This window comes from Sorex araneus, chromosome X (assembly GCF_027595985.1).
Source record: "Sorex araneus isolate mSorAra2 chromosome X, mSorAra2.pri, whole genome shotgun sequence".
NCBI lineage: Eukaryota > Metazoa > Chordata > Mammalia > Eulipotyphla > Soricidae > Sorex > Sorex araneus.
In genome coordinates this window covers 234,238,438-234,256,653 of record NC_073313.1, presented here as the reverse complement: position 1 = coordinate 234,256,653, position 18,216 = coordinate 234,238,438, and the positions used below count along the sequence as shown (strand labels likewise).

Below are 18,216 nucleotides of genomic sequence, written 5' to 3'. Positions count from 1 at the left end.
AGATCTATACACTTTTGTGCTTATACTTCCCTCATACAAAGTTCGGGAACCCATCCCTTCACCAGTGCCCATTCTCCACCACCCGTAAACCCAGCGTCCCTCCCACCCTCCCCAATCCCATCTCCCCGCCACCCCACCCTGCCACTGTGGCAGGGCATTCCCTTCTGTTCTCTCTCTCTAATTAGCTGTTGTGGTTTGCAATAAAGGTGTTGAGTGGCCGCTGTGCTCAGTCTCTAGCCCTCATTCAGCCCGCAACTCCCTTCCCCCACATGGCCTTCGACTACAATGTAGTTGGTGATCGCTTCTCTGAGTTGACCTTTCCCCAGAACGTGAGGCCAGCCTCGAAGCCATGGAGTCAACCTCCTGGTACTTATTTCTACAGTTCTTGGGTGTTAGTCTCCCACTCTGTTATTCTATATACCACAGATGAGTGCAATCTTTCTATGTCTGTCTCTCTCTTTCTGACTCATTTCACTCAGCATGAAACTTTTCATGCCCATCCACTTAACTACAAAATTCTTGACCTCCTTTTTTCTAACAGCTGCATAGTATTCCATTGTATAGATGTACCAAAGTTTCCTCAACCAGTCATCCGTTCTGGGGCATTTGGGTTTTTTCCAGATTCTGGCTATTGTAAACAGTGCTGCGGTGAACATACATGTGCAGATGTTGTTTCGATTGTACTTTTTCGATTGTACTTTTTTGCCTCTCTGGGATATATTCCCAGCAGTGGTATTGCTGGGTCAAATGGGAATTCAATATCTAATTTTTTGAGAATCGTCCAAATTGTTTTCCAGAAGGGCTGAACCAGTCGGCATTCCCACCAGCAGTGAAGAAGGGTCCCTTTCTCCCCACATCCTCTCCAACAGCGGTTGCTTTTGTTCTTTTGGATGTGTGCTAGTCTCTGTGGTGTGAGGTGGTATCTCATGGTTGTTTTGATCTGCATCTCTCTGATGATTAGTGATGTAGAGCACTTTTTCATGTGCCTTTTGGCCATTCGTATTTCTTCCTTGGTAAAGTTTCTGTTCATTTCTTCGCCCCATTTTTTGATGGGGTTGGATGTTTTCTTCTTGTAGAGTTCAACCAGTGCTTTATATACCATTGATATCAACCCCTTATCTGATGGGTATTGTGTAAATATCCTTTCCCATTCTGTAGACTGTCTTTGTATTCTGGTCACTGTATCTTTTGCGGTGCAGAAGCTTTTTAGTTTAATGTAGTCCCATTTGTTGATCTCTGTTTTTACTAGATTGCTTAGTTCCGTGTCACCTTTGAAGATACCTTTATCTTCAATATCGTGGAGGGTTTTGCCGACCTTGTCTTCAATGTACCTTATGGTTTGTGGTCTAATGTTGAGGTCTTTAATCCATTTTGATCTGACTTTTGTGCATGATGTCAGGTCAAGGTCTAAACACATTTTTTTGCATGTGGTTGTCCAGTTGTGCCAGCAGCATTTGTTAAAGAGGCTTTCCTTGCTCCACTTCACATCTCTTGCTCCCTTATCAAAGATTAGATGATCATACATTTGGGGTTGTGTGTAGGGATATTCTGGTGGTTGTAGTGTAGATCTCACATTTTCAGTATGGTTGAGCCTGTGCTTTGGATATATAGTTAAACCACTCTCCCATGTCACCAGTATACAAGAGGCCTCTGACCCCTGTTCTCCCATTACTTCCCTTTCTCAGCTTCTTCCTACCAACCTCAATTTCTAGGAAATATTGTTTTAAAACATTTTTTTAATTGTACTAGGAGCTGTGATTTGCAATACTGTTAATGTTAGTTTCATGCATACATAGTCCCAACACTACATCCACCACCAAAGTGACTGCTGTCTTCTACCAATAACCCATAAACTCAGTTCTGTAGAAAATAGTGTTTTAAAAAGACAAAATGTTTGCAAAGATGTTCATGTGGGGTATTAGTCTGTAATTGTCTTTGATAGTCATATCTCTGCTTTTGGAATTGGGTTAATATTGGCTTTGTAAAAGTTATTAGAAAGCACTCTGTTTTCAATATTTTAGAAGAACTTGAGGTGGATAGGCAGTAATTCTTTTTTGGCAGTGGTAATGGGACTATATGGGATGCCAGTGATCGAACCCAGGTCTGCAGTGTGCAAGGTAAATGTTCTATCTGCTGTTCTATTGTTCCAGCACCATAGAAAGGTTTTACATGGCAAAATAATGTGAGAAAAAATAAAAAGATAGCCAACTTCATAGGGCAAAACACTCATACACTATACATAGCTAAAGGTCTAATATCCAAGACATATGAAGTACTCACAAAGCTCAACAACAAAAAGACCAATAATATCATCGAATAATCAGCAGAGATGTATGGACACTTCCCAAAAAAGAACATACAATTCCTTGGTAAGAATATAAAAAGGTGTTTATCATCACTTGTTATCAAGGAAAATGAAAATCAAAGTGACAATGAGATATCAATAATACCAGTGAGAATGTCTTATATCAAAAGACTGAAAACAACCAGTGTTGGCAGGAATATCGTGAAAAAGGAACCCTCACTCACTGTTGGAGATAATGTTGTCTGGTTCAACAGAAACCAGTATGGAGATTCCTCCCCAAAAGCGAGAATATGAAAACTAGCATGGAGTCTTATCAATAAGAATTGAGCTTCTTTGAACTGGAGCAACAGTAGAGCAGGTAGGGTATGTGCCTTGCACATGGTCAACCTGGGTTCGATCCTTAGCATCTCATTTTGTCCCCTGAAACTGCAAGGAGTGATCCCTTAGTGTAGAGCCAGGAGAAGCCCCTGAGTATCGCCAGGTGTGGCCCCTAAACAAACAAACAAACAATCAATCAAAAATAGGGCTTCCTTATGACCCAGTGATTCCACTTCTTGGCATCTATCACCCAAACATAAAGACCTTAATTCAAAAAGGTATGCACTCACCTTTGTTCATACAGTGGTTTGTATAATTCCAGGATATTAAAACATCCCAAATGTCTAATGACAAATGAATGAATAAAGAATTTGTGATATATACACACAATATAACACTATGCAGATATATGAAAATATTAAAACTAGCAGTTCATTGCAACGTGGATGATACTGAAGGGTAACCATATTAAGCAAAGTAAGTCAAAGGGAGGACAAATACCAGATGATCCCACTTATCTATAATATATAGAGAAGCAAAACAAGAGATTAGACATACAAAGACAAGCCCTTAGCCTTGGATTACAAAACTCAAATAATGAAGCATTTAAGAAAGAGACTGTAGGGAGTAAGAAACATTGATAGAGGGTCTTGGTTACTTGATTTTATATTTAGGAAGTGAATGGGATCACCGTCAATAGTGCTCAGGGGTTACTCCTACCTCTGTGTTCAGGTGTGACTCTTGAAGGGGATTGAAGAGACCATATCTGGTGCTGGGGACTAAACAAAGGTCAGCCACACGCAAGCAGAGTAATCCTTGTATTTTCTCTCTTGCCCTGATCTTGGGCACTTTGGTGGTGATGAAGGTACAGTAACTTTGAACTTAAAACCATAAAGGTTAACTCTATTATAACCATATTAACTATAATATATTGAGAGTGTGTATGGTAGAGGGTTGCATGCACCATGGTTTTTCCCTTCTCTAGATTAAATTCACCCCAGAGATTAGTTTTTAGATTTGGATTGCATAAGAATTTAAAACACATAGTGGCAACAAGTTTGAGCCCCTTCCCTGAAACCTCCATCTATTTTTTGGGGGGGGTCACACCCAGCAATGCACAGGGGTCACTCCTGGCTCTGCACTCAGGATTTATTCCTGGCGGTGCTCAAGGGAACATATGGGATGCTGGGAACCAAACCCGGGTCGGCCACGTGCAAGACAAATGCCCTACCCACTGTACTATCGCTCCAGCCCCCATCTAATATTTTTAGCTGGGTCCAAGCAGTTACATTTCTAACAGACTTCTAGAGTGATTTCAGGCACAACCCAGTGTTGCAGCCTGTGGCGTGAACGCAAGTTGTGGTAGACCTGCAAAGAGCTCCCCTTTGAATTTGAAAATGTATATGCAGAGGGATTGCTCTGACCCTGTTCTCTTTCCTTTTATCCAGGGGAAATGGCTAAGGAATATAAATATTTGAAGAACGTGTTTCATGTGTACCAGGTGAGATTCAGAGTGCCTTGGTAAATTAGGAGAGTGAGGGAAACAAGGCTCATTGCTAGTCCTGACTCAGGGATGAATCTAGAGCTACGGCCCCCCAAAAATCTGAAGTCTGTGTGCTTCCATCTGTGTGACACTGATGCTTCAGGGCAGCAGCGAGAGTCCACCACATTCCTACACCACGGTCACCCTCCAACTCCCTCCAGAAGCTGGTTGAACAACTATGTTTGTGATTACAAAAGTGCTATCTGCTTCTATGGAAATACAACCTTCAAAAATTGGAAATAAAAAAAAACAGTCCAAAAAACTATCACCAGAGACAGCTTTATTAATATTTAACTTGGTTATATCCTTGGCATTTGTCAAGTACTGGGTCAAAGAAATATACATTTTTAATGTCTCTGATATAATTGGCCACATAGTTTTTAAAAAAAAAAACTGCTGTCACTCTGCACTCCTAGAAATAGGACATGGAGAGGGGAGGGGAGAGGTTCTATCACCTCTCAGAACAAACAATGTATATTTAACCAGGGTGGAGTTCCAGGCAAAAGGAAATAGTTGCTTTCCAAAAGGAAGTTAGAATAGAAGTTTGATGAACAAAAGTAGGCTTGATCCCATTCCTAGGATAACAAAGTAGGAGCTATCCAGGTCTAGTCAAAAACCTACCTGTCCCAGTGCAAACAAGGACAGTTTGCTACCCTATGACAGGAAGAAGTGAGTTAAGCACCAGCTCTGAAGCTATAGTAACCGGAGCTCAATGATTTTTTTCACATTCAAACAATTTATTTTTTTTTCTTTTTGGGTCACACCCGGCAATGCACAGGGATTACTCCTGGCTGTGCACTCAGGAACCACCCCGGCGGTGCTCAGGGGACCACATGGGATGCTGGAATTCGAACCTGGGTCGGCTGTGTGCAAGGCAAACACCCTATCTGCTGTGCTATCACTCCAGCCCCACATTCAAACAATTTAATATTTCAAAAATGACATGAGTGAACATGTCAAGTAGCAAGCTATGATAATACAGAAAAAGCAGGATATATAGAAGAGAGTCATGGATAATTTTCAATGTTAATGAAATCCTGGAAATAATAACATATTTCCAATTCAGAAAAACTTAGTTCTGAAATTATGTGTGCATAAATATAAATTACTGGGGCAGGTGGTGCTTTAAAAAATAAAGGTTTTTTTACTTGGGGACTCTGGTGCTGGGAAATGTACACTGGTGGAAGAATGGGTATTGGAATACTGTATATTTTGTATTGTGTGACTGAAAACTATGTAAAGCTTTGTAAGGGTCTATCTCACAGTGATTCAATAAAAAAACTTTTTTTAAAAAGGAAAAAAGGATATTTTATGTGTTTCAGTAAAATAACTTCAAAGCATTTTATTTTTTTTTTGAAGCTAAAAAAAGAAAAAACCCACCTCTTTTTTTAAAAAAGCACCAGAACTCAATTTTTGTTTGTAACTTATATCCAAAATGTTTTCTTGGAGCTTGGATGGCAGGAGCAGCTAATGTGTGAAGGCATCAGTGCCCAAGAGTAAGATGCCCAAGAAGGGTAGGCCTAGGAAGAGCCCAAGAGGAGATGGGCCAGGCTGTCCACTAAACCCGACCCAGCCAAAGTCCAGACGAAGCCCAAAATGGAGGTGGGGAAGAATAAATCTCCGAACAAAAATGTGCAAGGCGAAATGGAAGAAGGGAGCTAAGGCAAAGCAGGCGGATGTGGTCAACCAAGAAACTAAAGACTTACCTGCAGAGAACAGAAACCAAACCCCAGGAGAGTCTAGTCTCCAATGCAGCAGGAATGACAAGAAGCCACCAGGGTGCCTGTCTCCTTTTTTGTCCAATCCAGAAGAATATTTTTATAAACTATTTTGTAAATGCAAGTTTTTAATAGCTCTAGAAACATTTTTAAGGAAGGACTCTCTCCTCATCCCATTTTGTAAGTGTAAATGCCTTTTTAAAATATTTTTTAAATTCTAATTCTTTAATTTTTTTAAATCTTAAGTTAAAAAAATTTTTTTGCATTTTTTTAAGAGGTGAAATTGCTTGCTGGTTGTTTATTTTGGGGTACAACCAGAGAATAGTGGGATTATTTGGATATGAAAGATTTTGAATGTGTCGGGTGTCAACATTCCATAGTTGGAGAGCAGTTTTTATATCCTAAGTCTACAAAGCACACGAAATTGCAGTTTGAAGTCAGCGTTGTGCAATAATAGGTTATGAGCATTTTAAGTTACTCTGTCCCTGTGCTCAGTTTGGTAGAAATGTTTCCTCGGGAAAACTACTCCTTGTTCCTGGCTTTCCCTGTCAGAATTTCATGACTTCAGTGTCACAAATTGTTCATCTTAGTTGTCCAGTTTTCCTAGTAATTTTGTTCCTGTGCTGTGCAAGATAAAGAATTTGCATTTGTATTGTAGATGATGCTAAATTGTCAATTAGTAGGAATTACTGTGTAACAGTTTATCAATATTCATTTGAAGATACTGGTATTTGGTATCCAGTTTTTTTTAAAAAAACTGCCTCCAAATTGTAAGGTGGAAAGTCACTGGATACCATTTAGAAAGGAATCACAACCCTGTGGTTTTCAGATTCTTGATACATATATTAAAAATCACACCCAAATTGAAATGTCTGTCTGATCCTCAAAAGATTCCATAAAATCTTAGGAAAGAAAAAAATGTTTTCTTCATAATGCACCTTGACACAGCCAGGGCTTGTGCAGATTCTCAGTAGACTGGGCTGGAATTTCTTCCCTCCACCTTCCTACATAGGGATCTCCTCAGTAACGGAGCAGCACAGGGCCTGAGGCACTCCCTGTATGTATAGTGGCCCTCAAAACCCCTTTTCCAGGACCTTCCCTTCACAGTGCTGCGGTGTCTCCACAGAGCAGTGTTCAGGAGGAAATGGAAGAAAAGTGGGCAAAGAAGAAGGAGGAATTGGAGACGGATGAGAAGCTAGAACGTGAAAAGATCTTGCTGCAGCAAAGTAAGCACAGAGCACCTTCTCTGATAGGTGCACCCAAACCCCTCCACAAAGCCACAAGGAAGTGTCTGTGAAATCAAAACTTGGCGGGGAGGGGCCCCTCTTGGTGTCCTACAGAGACTCACTTCCCATGCTAGACTCTTGCATGGGATGCCTATAGTTCTCAAAACAATGACAGCAAGGATGGAATGAGTCCTTTATGAAATTCAGCCACCAAGGACTAGACTAAGCCTCTCCCTCTTCTAAAACTCACTGATTCCAAACTTGGCCAACATGGATGGAGTAAGCTTTGAGACAACTGTAGGAGCGTAATCATTATAATTTGGGACACCTCCTCGCCCATTTCTTTAAATTAGTTTCCAGTGAGTACCTCCCCACATTGCACCCAAAAAAGCCATGCTTGATACATGTCTATATTTTAAGTAACTATAGTTGGCATGCAACACTAAGTAAATTTAAAGATACACGTTGACTTGATGCCTTTATATATTGATTTAATATTTCCAACGCCTAACACAGTTTGGATCAGGATCATATGAAGTGTTCAGTAGGCAAGCCTCCTACATTTAATGAGCTTTTCACAGAGGAAAGAGAAAATAGAAATTTATGAATATCGTGTACCCTGATCTAAAGCAGGGCTTTTGAAACTTTTTCAAAAATTTTAAAATTTTCAAAAATTTCTCTTTGAATCTTTATTCACATAGCCTCATTTTTGCCCCCAAACTGCAAGATGGTGAGCACTTCCAGAAGCATCTGGGATTTATTTTGCTCATGAGTTGGAATGAATTTTTGATTGTTGTGTGTTCAGAAACATTTTTCTATTGCCAACTTTTTGTGACAACCAACTTTGGATGGTTACCTTCTGCTTAGGAAGTTAGGACCAAGGAGACTATGAGTGAAGTTTCTACAAACCTATTTCACATCCTACTCCCAACCGATTCAAATCAGACCTAGTTCATTTTATAATTATATAATTATATAAATTGCTCATTTATATGCAGATCCTCACTGGGAAAAAAAATCTTCAAAGTTATTCCTACCCCAGTAGAAACCAGAGGCTACCAGAAGGTACCTGAAGTTAAGTCAGAAGTCCTGGAGTTAAGGCAGAAAGAATTGTGGAATTTAAGACTTTGGGGGGGGGATGGAATCATACCCAGTGATGTTCAAGGGTTACTGCTATCTCTGTACTCAGAAATCACTCCTGGAAGTACTCAGGGGACCATATGGTTCGCCTGGGATTGAGTCTAGGTAGGTAGTGTGCAAGGCAAGTATACTATCTACTGCAGTGTCTTTACTCCAGGAGCTCTAAGACATTGAACTTTCCCTAGAATCCTGGTGTCCATAATCCAGATCAGATCTAGGTCAGATTAATCTCAGATTTCTGGTTATACAGATTATTAAAAGTTTTTAAAGTTTTGAAACCACATGCAAGTGAGTTCTTCCTCTCTCCATAGAACATATGATGACAAAAAGGTTTGCATTAGAGTCAGAAGAAACAAAGAAGAGAATAAGTGACTCCTATTGTGCTCTCTTTGAGAATATCAGTCGAGAGAAAGAGGTAACTCAGCCCCAAACACATCAATAAATGAATGTGTTGTCTAGTGGGACATAGGATTCTAGATGTGTCTTTATCATTTGGCTATTGTTTTAACTTTAGAGTATTAGTTCTCCTCATTTCTCCTTCCCAGCTTCCCTTGTAACTGCATGTGAGATTTAACCTTCTTGTTCTTTAGAATCTTACCACAGGGATTTTGGAATGAAAATTAATGAGAAATTAATGAGAACTGACTGAATGATAAATCCATATAGAATAACCCTAAAATATTTTGCCAGAATCCTAGTATCTGAATGTACCCTTCATTCTTGATGATAACTGAAGATAAAGGGCCTTATTTATTTTTCTGTTTCTGAGCCACACCTGTCGATGCTCAGGGGTAACTCCTGGGTTTCCACTCAGGAATTACAACAGGGCACAGGGGACCATATGGTATGCTGGGGACTGAACCCAGGTTGGCCGTATGCAAAGCAAGTAAAAGGACATTACTTCAAATGAAACAAAGTCAGTTTGTTCATGTATAACTATAGCTACCTGAAAGTTTGAGGGAGCAGAGAGTTAGCCAGTCACTCCCCCACAACCTAGACACTGGAATCAGGTTATAATGAAGCAGGTCTGAAACTGATTCCTGCAAACTTACTAACATTTACTAAATCAGCGTGCAGTAGCAAGCAGCCCCCAGGCAGATGGATAGACTTGCCCTCTGAGAGTGTAGGTTCTTGAGAGATTCATTGAAAACCTATGGAAGGAAGACAAGGAGTGGTAGTGTTCTGGAACCACTATGGGCAGCATCAGACAACTAAAGTTCCTCTTAAGCAAGGCACAGGTCCATTTAGGAATCAAGACACCATCCGAAATACAGGCTTCATTAGATGTTTGCAGCCTTTTCATGTAAAGAGGAGAGTGCTTCTAAATTATTTTATATAGGTGAATGTTTTATTCTTAAAGGTCAATTTCCAACTATCATTCACCAATAAAACCCATTTCTGGCATTCACTACATTACTGCCTAAAAGAGCAATGAGGAGATGTCTACTGTGAGGTGTCTACTGTGCTTTGTGTCTATCACTTCTGAAGTCTGGACTTGTAAATAAAAAGTAACGGTTTCTCTAGTAAGAAGAGATTTGTTTTTCTGCATGCATCCCTTCCTCCTTCCCATTTTTCTTTAATGATGCTGACTATTAATCTGTAAGTATGCTCTCCCTCTCTTTTCCTCTCCTCCACATTTTAAAATACAACTTGCCAATCAGATATTTAGTGTACATTCAACAAGTTTGACAAGTGTAAGCAACCATGTGACCAACACCTAAACTGGTTGTTTTTTCCCATTGGATACCCAGCTGTTTTAACCATGACTTGCTGAAAGCTTCCTTTCTTCTTTGAAATGCCTTTGTATGTTTGTTGGCTTTGGAGGGAAAGGGACTTATACCCTCCAATTTGTTTCACTCATTAGACCAACAACACATTTTAGTTATGTTAGCTTGAAATAAGTGTTAAAAAATCTACCTTTGCCCTTGTTTTTCAATATTATCTTGACTCTTTGATATGTTCTGCATTTCCATTTTAAAATTAACTTGTCTAGAAAGTCTGCTGCTATTTGGCTGGGGCTTCATTAAAAATAGATTCTGCATTGAAGCCCCACAGATCAACCTGCAGAGAAGTAGATATTCAATAGTATTAAATCAATACATTTGCAAGAAAATTCTTGTTGAAGGCATCATTTCCTTCTCATGCCTGTCAATGTCCTCATAGTTTCAATATTTAAATTCAGTATGTTGTTCGTTTATGCTTCATACAAATATCTAAATTTTGGTAAATGTTATACTCCAGAATCTTATCATTTTTTAATTCTCTAAAAGAAGTAACAAGGACACCAGTATTAATATTTTCAAATGAAATTATTTTTAGGAGCTACTGAAACAACATGAAAGGGACACCATCCAATTGGAGGAGCTGAAACAGTCCAAAAAGGTACATTTTAATTTTTTGTCCATATAAATAACATCTTATAAGTACAGTAGTAAATTTGTATACTCTCAAAATTAAATTTATGATCATTTTCTCCAAACCAATAAAAAATATCCAAAGCTGAGATTCTTAGTTTTAACAAATTAGAATTTTAGAACTTTAAAACCAAAGTATCTATAAAACAAATTCATTAGAGGGACTGGAGCAATAGTACAGTGGATATGGCATTTGCCTTGCATGTGACCAACCCAGGTTCAATCCCTGACATCCCATCTGGTCCAGCAAGCATCACCAAAGATGATTCCTGAGCTCAGAGCCAGTCAGGAGTAAGCACTGAGCATCACTGGGTATGACTCAAAAAAGAAAGAAAATCCATTGGAGTCTATTTAGAGCCTTGAACAAATATATCCACACTCTCATATCAAATGTCTTCCATTCTAATAAAGCTCAAATCATAAAAAGCCTTGAATTTTGAAATGTGAAATGTGATATTCTTCCCTCTAACTCTAAGAAGTTCAATGCTGTCCCTCTGGGAACTTTGACTCTAAGCCTTGCCTCATAGTTCCGAGTGTCCCTCACATCTGACAGCCTCCTCAAGCAACTATGTTCTTCTGCCACAAATGCAGTTCTTTATTGTGAGAAGCCTGAGAAGATAGATGGTGCAAACTCACAAACTTCCTTGTGTTTCTTTATTCGCTGAAAACTTAATTTAAATCCAGAATTAGCATGTTTGAGAAAAGATTCACCATTATGAAAGCATGAACCGATAACTTAGACCCTAGGCATAGTTTCAACATAGTTGAACAAACTGGCTACCATAAAGGTGTGGGTTTGGAAGCAATGTAGACCCAACACGTATAATAACTGCTTTAATGGACTTATCTACTATTCTACTATTTCAGTAATTACATTAGTTCTGGGTCTACGTTATTTTTTTTGTTTCTTGTGTATAGTCATGAACTGGAGCGATAGCACAACTGATAGGTCGTTTGCCTTGCATGCAGCCCACCGGGTTTGATTCCTCTGTCCCTCTTGAAGAGTCCGACAAGCTACCAAGAGTATCCTGCCCGCATGGCAGAGCCTGGCAAGCTACCCATGGCGAATTTGATATGCCAAAAACAGTAACAACAAGTCTCATAATGGAGATGTTACTGGTGCCCGCTCGAGCAAATTGATGAACAATTGGACAACAGTGCTACAGTCAGTGTATAGTCATATTTTATTGCTTGCCTGTACTCCAAGAAATTTTTTATTGGATATAAATCATTGTAAAGTTTAATTTGTTGGGTCCTGAATATTTTAATTTTCCTTTTAATGTTGACCATCTGTGTTCAAAGATGCAGATAAATTACATGCAATCAATTTGATCTTTGAAGGTGATGCCTTTAAGCTTTGTTAGGTGGAATTAAAGCTGTCTGGAGTCTATCTAAGACAAATTACTGCCTTCTAAGTATTCTATTCTATATTGAGTTTTAAAAGTATTTTTCCCTACTGAGGGTGAAAATATTAACTATTCTCAATCTGCATCCCTCTAAGGACTGTCCTACCTGCAACATGCTAATGTTTCTTTCCTCTGACCTCCCCTCCTCTCCTTCTTTTCCTCCATCACACCACTTTTGTAGTATTAGATTACTTGTTATTTCTTTTATGTCAGGCTACTCCCATTTTGGGTCTTTATGTCTGATAGTCTCTTTTCCTATAAAGCTCTTTCCAGATGTACACATGATTAATTTCATCAACTTCCTTCCATTTTACTTTGAATGCCATTCCATTTAAAGGCTTAGCAAACTGCCTTGATTCTTCCTTTCCCATTTTGTTTTTCTCCATGGAGCTATAACCATTGAACTAGATAAACTCAGTGAAGGCAGGGATTTTTGTCTGTTTTCTTTACTGCTAATCCCCAGCATCAGAAGGGTGCCTTATACATCAAAGACACTCAGTGAAGAGCAATTGATTTTTCTGAGTGGATGAATATAAAATAGCATGATGCCATACTTTGCACAACACTATTGCAGCAAGATATGTTGACTCTCCAGTTTATATATGTTCATTACATGAAAAATTCTCTGAAGATAAAAGGGAGTTAAATGAGATTCATACCTGCAGGCAGACAACCATCTGTTTTTTTTTAATAATTTATTTATTTTTAATTAGAGAATCACCGTGAGGGTACAGTTACAGATTTACACACTTTTGTGCTTATACTTCCCTCATACAAAGTTCGGGAACCCATTCCTTCACCAGTGCCCATTCTCCACCACCCGTAAACCCAGCGTCCCTCCCACCCTCCCCAATCCCATCTCCCCCCCAACCCACCCTGCCACTGTGGCAGGGCATTCCCTTCTGTTCTCTCTCTCTAATTAGCTGTTGTGGTTTGCAATAAAGGTGTTGAGTGGCCGCTGTGCTCAGTCTCTAGCCCTCATTCAGCCCGCAACTCCCTTCCCCCACATGGCCTTCGACTACAATGTAGTTGGTGATCGCTTCTCTGAGTTGCCCTTTCCCCGGAACGTGAGGCCAGCCTCGAAGCCATGGGGTCAACCTCCTGGTACTTATTTCTACAGTTCTTGGGTATTAGTCTCCCACTCTGATATTCTATATACCATAGATGAGTGCAGTCTTTCTATGTCTGTCTCTCTCTTTCTGACTCATTTCACTCAGCATGAAACTTTTCATGCCCATCCACTTAACTACAAAATTCTTGACTTCCTTTTTTTTTTAATGTTTATTTTTATTTTATTTTATTTATTTTTTTTGCTTTTTGGGTCACACCTGGTGATGCACAGGGGTTACTCCTGGCTCTGCACTCAGGAATTACCCCTGGCCATGCTCAAGGGACCATATGGGATGCTGGGATTTGAACCCGGGTCAGCCGCATGCAAGGCAAACGCCCTACCCACTGTGCTATCTCTCCAGCCCCCAACCATCTGTTTTTTATGTCTTCTTCAGCACTGAAATTGATCCTATGTTTATCCCTCTCCAGAGATTACACTGTATTCTCTCTACATGCTTTATTTTAAATTAATTTTATAACTAAAATTACTTTTATATTTAACTTACTAGACTGTAACCCCATAAGAGCTATAACTGTCTTGTTCATTGAGTATTCTCAGTCCCTTGTATCACTTATATCACTTGTCATCCCATTGATCTTCGATTTGCTCGAGTGGGTGCCAGTAACATCTCCATTTGTCCCTGTCACTTGCGAGTGTAGCCCAATGATATCTGCTTGCTCCAGGAACAGGAAAAGCCTCAAATCATTCATTCAGTCCCTAATTTAGTTTTTTTTCATTATAATATTATCAGTCCCTAATTAAATATAGTTCTTTATAATAGTATTAGAGTTGTTTTGGTTTTTTGTTTTGTTGTGGGGTTTTTTTTTAGGGGGGGCTACTCCCAGTGGTGCTCAGGGTTTACTTCTGATTCTGTTCTCAAGGATCACTCTAGGAGGTTCTGGGGAACCAAATGTGTTGCTGGGAATGGAACCTGGGTCAACTGCATGCAAGCCAAGCACCTTACTCACTGAACAATCTCTCTGGCCCTAGTGTTAGGTTTATGAAAAAATTGAGTAGAAAGATATTTCCCATACATTCCCCAGTCCACAATTCCCACCCCCCGCTACATAGTCAATTTATACTACATATTAACAATTTGTACAATTGTTAATATTTTGTTTTAGTGTGGGATATTTTTCACTAATGAATCATTCATTAGTAAGTAAGGGTTGTGTAGCACACCTGGCTGTGCTCATAGGTTACTCCTGGCTCTGCACTCAGGAATTAGTCCTAGTGGTGCTCAGGGGACCATATGATATGCCAGAATCAAACCCAAGTTGGCTGCGTGCAAGGCAAATGTCCTATTCAATATACTATCACTGTAGCCCCAATTCATACATTATTTTAAACTAAATTCCATAGTATTAACTGGGGTCCACTCTGTGCTATACATTCTATGGATTTTGTCAAATGCATCATGCTGTGTATTCACTATAATAAAGACTTGTCTCATACATAGTTTTACTCCTCTAAAATTACTCTGTCCTTTATTCTTTACTTCCACTCCCAACATATGGTAGCCAATGATCTTTATACTGTTTCTATAGTCTTCTTTTTCCAAGAATGTCATAGAGTTTGAATCTGTAGTAGATACTGAGTAAATGCTTATTAAATGAGTGAAGTTGATGGCCATTTTGATCATGTATGTGCTCTGGTGAGGGCTGAGTCTGTGACAGTATCAGGGAGGGTATACAAGCCAGAGAAAGTAGAATTAATAAGGCACAGTGACTGCAGTGTGCAGGAAGAGAAACTAAAATTCATCATTACATTCTAGTCCAGTTACCCTAGAGAAAGGAATAAATAGGCAAGTATTTTGGTGTCCTGAAGCAATTTTTTTTTCTTACGTAGGTCACAGAGAAACAATTGAAGTCACAAGCTCTTATTCTAGAATCACTTGATTTCACCCTCTTCCAAACCCAAATGGAACTTCAGAAAGAGGTAAGTCTTGACTGTAGGGGAGATGGAGCCAGAAGGAAAAAACTCATGTCTCAGTGTACCATAAAGCCTCCTTCTGTATTTTTTATTTTGGGGAAAGGTAGTTGTTAAAATGCACGTGTCTTTCAGAAAGCTATGGTGACAAATCTGGAAAAAACTCTCCAGGACAAATTTTATGAAGCTGAAGAAAAATATAAATACACTATAGAACTTCTGAAAGAAGAAAACATTCTTCTCAGGTATGCATGGTCATGCTCAAAAAAATATGGCCAAGAGAGTTAAAGGAAGTTGGAAGAAGTTTGAAAACAGATACAGATGAAACCTGGTTTCCCTAAAGAAGCTATAACACATGCACTTTTGGAAGCACTTCAGCCTACCTGGCCACAAAGACATTACCTGCTGAAGTCATAGGGTTCTTCTGAAGTGGGCTAAGAATGCAGTTCTCCAACTACTTGTCCATGGACGTGTACCAGTCTACAGGTGTAGAAAGGTTGAGAACCACTGTTCTACTACCTTGGTTTTAATTTAATTCTGTAGACCCATGTAGGACATGTATCAGTCCACATGTTTTGTAAAACAGTTGAAAGACAGTACTTTATATCCCTCTCCTTTACCTACATCTTAGTACTTATGCAAAATGACATGAGATTTACTCAAGTCTCTCCCTCAGTTTATTCAACTCTGTGGCTGAGGAGTATGATGATGATGTTGATGGGTTTTGTACCAAGACCAGCTGTGCTTAGGGTCTACCTTTGGCTCTGTTCTCAAGGGTCATTTCCAGTGGGGGTAGGATGACCATATAGGTACTGGAGATAGATCCTGGGTGACTCATATGTAAGGCAAGTTTCATATCTCTCCAGCACCCTACTGTGGATTATTTTTAAACCCCTCCCTGAGAGATGTCAGTGGTTTATGCTAGTTTGGAGCTCCCTTTGGTTCCTGTCTTAAACTTAATGAAGGAAGGACAACATTTTGTTAATATAAAATTATTCACTTGTTCACACAAATATCTTATTTGATTCAGAACTGCCTCCTGTTTTAATATTGTCCCCCAATGGAGGAATAAAAGCACATTTCTCTTCCTCTGATCTCCTATACTCTTTTTTTTGTCCTTTCAGTCTACAGTGATAATTCTTTCCTTTCTTTATAGGCAAAAGATAATTGCCATGAATGAAGAAATGTTTGAAGAACGATCTGAGAGAGTGAACTCTATTCCTTTTTATCAGAATGAGTATGATTCTTTTGATGATATTCATAAAAAAAGACAAAGCTCAACAGAAGATTAGCTGTTCTCCATCACAGAAGATGGCAGGAATACTTTCTGTGGAACAGGGACCTATTCGGAGATTTTCTTAGTCAATGCATATGTTGAGTTTACTTATGTTGATGCCTCAACTCCACTTCTGTCTGCTCTCAACTTTTTTTCTCAGTGGTTGGGAACACTTGAATTCTCATCTCAATTATACAGATTTTTTAGGACCCTTTGCTAGAAAGAGATATCCTGTATCTGGAGCTGAGCTATCCCTATGCTTTGTATAATTTTCTCTTCTACTTCTACATGTTTAATTATGAACACACTGGTCAGAATAACATCTTATTAAATATTAACTGTATTTTAGCTTTTTGTCATCCTGGATCAGTTAGCTAGCAGATAGTTTGTTGATCTGATCCTAAAACCCCCTTTTTTTCTCTTACATGTATCCCCATTATTTTACCTCTCAAATATGTTCCCTAATCTTTGAATCAGGAAGAGTTTCTGGCAATCGTTGTTACACATTCTAAACCATCAATAGAACTCAAAGATCCACAGAGTAGATAACATAAGTAAGTAGGCTGTACATGAGCAGAAACAATTAAATAAGTATAGTATAAAGTGGTTTTGGCATAGTCTTAGTGGTGGATCAGTGGGGTACAGTGAAGGGAGAATTGGGTAACCCCATTCCTTTGTCGCCACACAGAAGTATGAGGTCAATACAATTATATATTCTTATATTCAAAAGTAAACCATAGTTTTTATGTGTCATCTCTCCATTTTTTTTAACTGGTAATAATTTCTTAGAAAACACAATTGTAATAAATTATAAAAAAAATAAAAAAAAAAAAGAAAACACAATTGTGCAAACCAACACAGAAAATGCTCAAGTAAACATGCCTGTGACCCTGAAATTTCCACCTATAAGACATCATGGCCGAGGGGCTGGAGCGATAGCACAGCGGGCAGGGCGTTTGCCTTGCAATCAGCCAACCCGGGTTCAAATACCAACATCCCATATGGTCCCCTGAGCACCTCCAAGGGTAATTCCTGAGTGCAGCGCCAGGAGTAATCCCTGCGCATCGCTGGGTGTGACCCAAAAAGGAATAAATAAATAAATAAATAAATAAATAAAATTAATTTTAAAAAAATTAAAAAGACATCATGGCGAAGACAAAACAAGTAAATTAATCAATCTCCACAAGGAATAGTAAGAAAAAAATTGTTTTATTCTCTGAGAACAATCTTTGGAAAAATTCTTTCTAAAATTTTAGTTTAGAATGAACTAAATATATAAAAATACAAAGTGCAAACACATAAAAGAAACACAGCATTGCCAGCAAACATTTATAATTATTGACATGTTTAGAAGCATGTATATGCATGGAAGCATATATAGATCATAAAAGTGATTAAGACCCTAAAAAGAGTTTGGAAACAGTTTAAAGAATACCCATTATCAGGCACACAGCCCAGTAAAATCTAATAGGAACCACAGTGAGGAATTAGCCCTTTCATGAAGGGGAGGGAAATGTTACTTTCCTTGTCATATATCATTTCCTCCAATTTAATAATATTCACTTTTTCTGAACCTTGAGTAGGAAACTTTTCACCACTTCCCCCTTTAAGTGTATACTGTCACTTCATCATCATTACTTCGATGTTCAAGTCTAGTTTTGAAATGGCTCCTCAATTACTTCCTAACTGCTTAACAACTTGACAAAAATTAAGTCAAACTCTGGATTTAAATTATTCTCTCATTTTTAGATAAATGTGAAGAGAAGTATGAAGAAACTTCTACCATTTTTTCCAGAACGTTTAGCTATTATATTTCTTAGAAACTCATGA

General features: G+C 38.8%; 1 protein-coding gene across 1 annotated transcript in view; it reads left to right on the top strand.

Annotated features, from left to right (window-relative positions):
* FLACC1 (flagellum associated containing coiled-coil domains 1) overlaps positions 1 to 16,402 on the top strand; it is a 29,994-nt gene extending 13,592 nt beyond the window's left edge. Inside the window, exons 7-13 of the mRNA XM_055121261.1 lie at positions 4,072 to 4,124; positions 7,011 to 7,110; positions 8,562 to 8,665; positions 10,570 to 10,632; positions 15,030 to 15,119; positions 15,246 to 15,355; positions 16,267 to 16,402. Coding sequence (XP_054977236.1) covers positions 4,072 to 4,124; positions 7,011 to 7,110; positions 8,562 to 8,665; positions 10,570 to 10,632; positions 15,030 to 15,119; positions 15,246 to 15,355; positions 16,267 to 16,402 — 656 coding nt within the window. The remainder of the gene's footprint in view (positions 1 to 4,071; positions 4,125 to 7,010; positions 7,111 to 8,561; positions 8,666 to 10,569; positions 10,633 to 15,029; positions 15,120 to 15,245; positions 15,356 to 16,266) is intronic.
* Positions 16,403 to 18,216: the final 1,814 nt, after the last annotated feature.